At 46.5% G+C, this 6,322-nt stretch overlaps 1 protein-coding gene across 3 annotated transcripts in view; it reads right to left on the bottom strand.

Annotated features, from left to right (window-relative positions):
• Positions 1-830: 830 nt before the first annotated feature.
• The window catches only part of grhl2b (grainyhead-like transcription factor 2b), a gene marked incomplete at both ends in the record, with an annotated part of 17,621 nt that continues 12,129 nt past the window's right edge, over positions 831-6,322 (bottom strand). For all 3 annotated transcript variants that reach the window (XM_084484965.1, XM_084484966.1, XM_084484967.1), the window contains 8 exons: positions 831-945; positions 1,353-1,417; positions 2,356-2,441; positions 3,341-3,432; positions 3,650-3,687; positions 4,372-4,514; positions 4,651-4,708; positions 5,329-5,487. In XM_084484965.1, the coding sequence (XP_084341091.1) occupies positions 831-945; positions 1,353-1,417; positions 2,356-2,441; positions 3,341-3,432; positions 3,650-3,687; positions 4,372-4,514; positions 4,651-4,708; positions 5,329-5,487 (756 nt within the window). The remainder of the gene's footprint in view (positions 946-1,352; positions 1,418-2,355; positions 2,442-3,340; positions 3,433-3,649; positions 3,688-4,371; positions 4,515-4,650; positions 4,709-5,328; positions 5,488-6,322) is intronic.

Genomic DNA, 6,322 nt, shown 5'->3' with positions numbered 1-6,322 from the left:
AAACCCGGACGTTGACCTTGACGGAGATATGCTGCGGCGGTCATGTGATCGATCCAACAGGATAATATAATGAAATGTACACGGTGAAAAAAAAAGTTTCACGCAAACTATATTTTATACAAAGGAACAACGTTTAGCAAAGAAAAGCAGTTGGCACTTTGGGTCCACCCTTTGGCCAAACCCTATCTCCACTATAGGGCGAAAGGTCACAGAGTGAAGCCCAAACTATACTTCTGCGTCCTTTACGTCAGTTATTGGCGGCGTAAAACTACGACGACCATTCGACGCAGAAGTATAATTTGTCCTTAAGTACGTTGAGTAAGAGTTACAGTAACTGGCTCATGAAGACTGAGATGCTGGAGCAGCCATGTTGCAATCCCCCCCCACCCCCACCCACCCATCCCCTCTTCATCCAACTCCTCATCCTCTTCTTCCTCCCATTCCTCCTCTCTTCACTCAATCCATCACCATTATTCACCGCCTCGGTCACATGGCCTTCTATCCGATGATAACCGCAGACCAATCAGATCCCACGCCAGCCCAGCGTTGTTTTGTGACGTCACGCAGACTGTTTTGCGATCTTTGTGACGGCGGTGTCGTCTTAACGGGGAGAATCCCTCTGTAAAAGTCAATGGGTGTCTAAGCCTATCAAGTGTTTTTAAAAGTCCCGCTGACAGACGGTCGCACCGGCCAACCGGCATGGCACTGGCTTAAGAACTCCTGAGAGCGAGCCAATGAAGATTCAGCCCGCCCCCTTCCCCTCCATCCCACCTTCCCCTCCCTCCTCCCCCCTCTCCCTCTGCCTCCCGTGCAGATCGGCCAATGAGCTGTCAGATCTCGGTGAGCGTGACCTTGTAGGTGTCACCGAAGCTCTCTATGTGCAGGATGAAGGTGTCCTCGTTGGAGTAGTGCTCGATGATGTTGTCGTCCATGTTCACCAGGATCCTGTACACAAAGGGTTGGTTTTAAGCGTGAGATCAGAGACCGTTTGGTCCTGGTGTGTCGTGATATGCATCATGAGTGGGTCACAAGAAGGCCATTAAATAAAACTGTTCTATGACTTTGTTTTTTGAATTGTCTGAAGATATTTTGGAGGCTCTGCTGTAGATCATAGCAAGTTCTTCTTTAAAGTTCCCTGAGAAGATGCAATTTGTTCTTCCCCCTATACTGTTGATGCTATAGGTTACCAAAAAACACTCAAACCTAGCATCATGATTACAATCATTCACATGCATGACTGCCCCCACAATCTCTTTCATCTCACTATTCATTCATTCATCTCCTCCTAACCGTATTCCCACTATTCATTCATTTATCTCCTCATAACCTGTATTCCGGTCGGTAGGACTTACCCTTTTTTACTTTTTTTGTACACTTTGGCTATCCTCTCCGTGGGAACGCCATATTTCTCTGATATCTGTATGGCATAGAGAACCATAGGAAACAAAGTAAAACATTGTAGCTAATACAACATTACATTACATTTGAGATACAGTATATCTCTACACTTTATCTGGGGGTTATGTATGACATTTAAACAGTGATCCGACCTCACATTGACACACCAGGGTTAGGGATGTGTAGGGATGTGAGGCCCTCTGCAGGCTCAAACTGTGGGCTGAGGGGCTACACAAATCGTTTATGCCTCGTAGCATAATTGCCTACGTCATATTTTAAGGTTCTTTTTGTATTTAGTGCCAAAAATGCCAGAGTGCCAAATTGCTGACTTGGGCAGACAGTGATCATGAATGTAAAAAGCACTCTGATTGGCTAGGGATATAGCCAATGAGGCACCGTGATTCAGCTAACTTAGGATAGAAGAGTTAGGTTAGAGATCACAATTTGGCCAAAATATGACTTAGGCCATTATGCTATCGGACTAACAAGATAACACTGACTTGACCTGACCAGCGTTCCAGACGTGAACAGGGGTGTGTTCTGTGGGGTGTGTGCTGTGGGGTGTGTGTGTGTGTGCTCTGGTGGGGTGTGTGTGTGTGTGCTCTGGTGGGGTGTGTGCTGTGGGGTGTGTGTGTGTGTGCTCTGGTGGGGTGTGTGCTGTGGGGTGTGTGCTGTGGGGTGTGTGTGTGTGTGCTCTGGTGGGGTGTGTGCTGTGGGGTGTGTGCTGTGGGGTGTGTGTGTGTGTGCTCTGGTGGGGTGTGTGCTGTGGGGTGTGTGCTGTGGGGTGTGTGTGTGTGTGCTCTGGTGGGGTGTGTGCTGTGGGGTGTGTGCTGTGGGGTGTGTGTGTGTGTGCTCTGGTGGGGTGTGTGCTGTGGGGTGTGTGCTGTGGGGTGTGTGTGTGTGTGCTCTGGTGGGGTGTGTGCTGTGGGTGTGTTTGTGCGACGGGGGGGGTCTCACCGCGTCCATCAGACCCCTGAGGGTGGGGGACTTGAGCATCAGGGCGTCGAACACCTCCTCCGCCTCCTTCCGCACGTACAGCAGCACTGGGGAGGAGCACAGAGCTGCAGGAGTCAGTGGGGGAGGAACCTCTCTCTCTCTCTCTCTCTCTCTCTCTCTCTCTCTCTCTTTCTTAGTCTCTATGTCTCTTTCTCTTTTTCTCTCTCTCTTTCTCTGTCCCTCTCTCAGTCCCCCGTGTGTGTATCTCTCTGACACTCTCTCTCTCCCTCTCTCTCTTCCTCTCGTGTTGGTCCTCATCTGTCTGATTTTTATGGAAATGCTCTCAGCGTGACATGAAAACAGGGGGACATTATTGCATTATGTATCACAACGCCGTTCGTCTCACTCTGTGGCTCGTTCGTCATCTAGAAGGCTAGGCAGACGACACAGAGGACTCCATACTGTTGATGACGGGACGGTGAGTCTTTACTTTTGAGTATGAGGTGGACAATCTATGAAACATCCTGTATTGATCTGTGATCGTGTGAGGTCCTAGAATGAATATTCTGAATAAAAAACTTCAAAGTGTACAAATGCTGGGCAACATTAGACTCCAAGCAGAAAGGTTGCGGGTTTGATACCCCATGTCCACCACCACCTCAGCCGTAGGCATTAATGAGCAGGATGTCCTAACCCCCTGATACTGCTGCTAAATGACATGAATCTGAATCCACTGGAAGTCACGATGGGTGAAAGGGTCTTTAATGGAGCTGTGGTTCAAACTACCCCTTAGTTGTTCTGAGATTTCAAAAACACTTTCACTTTCCACTGATCAATAGGTTAATACAGTCGCCCGATCAGGTCCATACTGAGTCTCTATTCCCTGGCTAATAGATGAACAATTAGGACTTGTAGACATGCCATATAGTCAGCAACTCTATCCTTCACTGGTAGTGGTTTCCTGCATCTATATATATATTCATATTAATATTGATATTCATCCTACCTCTCTTGTGCGTCTCCTCTTTCAACTGTTTGACCGGGGAGGGACAGAGGTCTTCGTCTGATGACCGGAACATCCTTTTCACCAGCACGCTCCTGATACACACACATACATAAACACACACACATACACACACACACACACAAACACACACACGCACACACACAGAAATGTTGGTTATGCTCCTGTCTCCGATATATTTCTCTTGCCTTTACATCATATTTACGTCACATTGACGGAACATTGCAGAAACATCTCGTGCATTGCTCATGAAGGAAATGTGATACTGCATGTGATGTAGTATTTGCTCACCCCTCTCTCTCTATCTCTTCGGGGTTGTAGGCAAAGACCTGAAACACAACAGGACAACTGTTCAGCATTTGTTCACATGATAAAAACTTTAGAAACAAGCACAGTCTTTGGTATCGACGGTCAACAAGTCAATAGAGACACAGGCTGGACCCTGGGATCTCCCCTTGAGTTTGAACTATGAGAGGAGACTTGATTCTGTCTGTCAGTCAGTCAGTCAGTCAGTCAGTCTGTCTGTCTGTCTGTCTCTTTGTCTCTCTGTCAGTCAGTCTATCTATCAGTCAGTGTGTCTGTCGGTCAGTCTGTCAGTCAGGTGTGGAGCTACCTGTCCGGCCTTCTGGAGGTTCCCAGTCTGTCTGTCTGTCTGTCTCTCTCGCTGTCTGTCAGTCTGTCTGTCTGTCAGGTGTTGCTCTACCTGTCTGGCCCTCTGCAGGTTCCCAAAGCCTGTCTGTCAGTCTGTCTGTGTGTGTGTCAGTCTATCTCTCTGTCTGTCTGTATGTCTGTCTGTGTGTGTCTGTCTCTCTGCTGTCTGTGTGTCTGTGTGTGTCTGTCTCTCCATCTGTCTGTGAGCCTCTCTGTCTGTCTGTCTGTCTGTCTGTATTTATGTCTGTCTGTGTGTGTCTGTCTCTCTGCTGTCTGTGTGTCTGTGTGTGTCTGTCTCTCCGTCTGTCTGTGAGTCTCTCTGTGTGTCTGTCAGTCTGTCTGTCTGTCAGGTGTTGCTCTACCTGTCCGGCCCGCTGCAGGTTCCCAAAGTGGACGTCGGGGATGAAGAGGACGGGCTGGGCCTCCAGGTCCGTCAGGTTCTTGAAGAAGGTGGCGTCGCTCTTCGTCTGGGCCGTGATCACACCCCCCGTACCGCCGTCCTTACCTGGGGTGGGGGGGGGGGGCGGGGGGGGGATGGAGAGGGGAGGAGAGAAAAGTTATTTTGAAAGTTTAAATAAATCTATTCAACTCTTTCAGCTAAATTGATTGCGTTTTTACTTGTTATTATATTGAGCTCATACCTTTGGACTTCTTGCGGAACTGTTTCCTCTCCTCATCCCGAATTTTCCTCTCTGCTCCCTGAAAAGGAAATAAAACACGTTGCCCAGAATTAACAATGTGTGATTATGTGTTATGAGCTTTTGTCATTAACACAATTCATATTTAACCGATAACAATGCTAATTCAACTAATGGTTATACTTATCCCGTTCAAATGTCGCCTATTCTACACGCTGCCCTGTTAACACCACTAGAGGGCAGTAAAGCATCAAAATAAAACCCTCGAGCGCCCACGTCTGCCAAAGGTGTGAAATACACGGAGTCTGAGACCTTGATTGACTCTTGACACCCCATGAAATCAGCAACATTTTGGGGGTCTTTGGAAAAGTCTTAAAAATATATTTTTCACTTTTTGTTTTTCTTTTTACAAAAAATGTATTTTAAAAGATAACTATGTCCAGTATTCAGTATTGAAATTGCAAATTATTTATAGAAAAATATGAACAGGCTACAGAAAAATATAGTTGCGTTTCCGAAAATTGTCTTAAATTGCCAATTTCCTTAAATTGCCAATGAATGTAAGGTCTTCTTCCATGGGTGGTGCTGTTGCAAATGCTCCACAATTTCAACTCTGTATTTTAGGGTAGTTTAGTGTCCCGAGAAGCTTGACCTCCATGGGCCCTGACCTTAGACCCTCACCTTGTCGCAGAAGACCTTGATCTGGGAGTAGGCCCGGTGCAGAGGCTTGTTGCTGCGGTTGTTGTAGCTGTAGGTGTCGATCTGGATCATGAGCGGCAGGCCCTTCACCCCCTTCTGGGACGAGAAGTCGGTGCTCAGGCAGTTCACCGTGATGAAGATCTGGAGAGGAGAGGGGAGGGGAGGACACAAGCTTTTAGACGGGACTTAAAAACAAGGGGATGTTTGATGAGCTCCTTTCTGAAGACTTAAGAACCACTTTTTTTAACCAATTTTACATTTTAAATGAAAAGATTTTTAAATGATTAAATAAAAAACATATTAAAAAAATGTAACATTTTAATTTGAATAGTTTTTTTCCGCAAACCCTCTAAACAATGCGGGTAAATTGCTGTAAAAAAAAAGAAAAAAAGGACAGAATTCTGACTTATTTCCTTATTGCAATTATTCCCCCTATTAGTTACAATTAGTCACAAAACCCAAAGCGTCACAATTGCCCAACTTATTGAATGCTCCCATCTCTGTTTACCGTGCTCCTTACCGGATCCGGGAAGTGTTGTGTTTAAGCCCTTACCTCGTGCCTTTCAGCACACAACCTAACACACACCCTGATACACCCACACCCCTCTCCTCTCTGGGGCTGAATACGACGTAGCCTCGGACAAACCAAAGTCTTTCATTACTCACTCGGGTGAGTTGTTCATTAACCCATGGTCATAAAAGACCACCAGTTAAATCATCACCCTGTTTCAACATTACGCTGAACTTGTGTTGCCCAAAGGGAACAGTTTCCTTAGGAAACTGCCGTAGGAATAAGAGATGGCCGACCATGCGAGGGTGTGGCACTTTGTAAGGAATTTTGCCAGCAATAACCCATTGTGTCTTAAATTTAGGTTAGAACCTAGTGCTCATAGTGGAGGCTGGACTAAGCCAACACTATAAGAAGGAGGAGTTCAGGGCATGTTTGTTTATGTGTTTGTTAGCATTTATCGTGACC

The sequence above is a fragment of the Micromesistius poutassou genome (genome assembly GCF_964030765.1).
Source record: "Micromesistius poutassou genome assembly, chromosome: 20".
NCBI lineage: Eukaryota > Metazoa > Chordata > Actinopteri > Gadiformes > Gadidae > Micromesistius > Micromesistius poutassou.
This window is presented reverse-complemented; position numbering and strand designations above follow the sequence as displayed.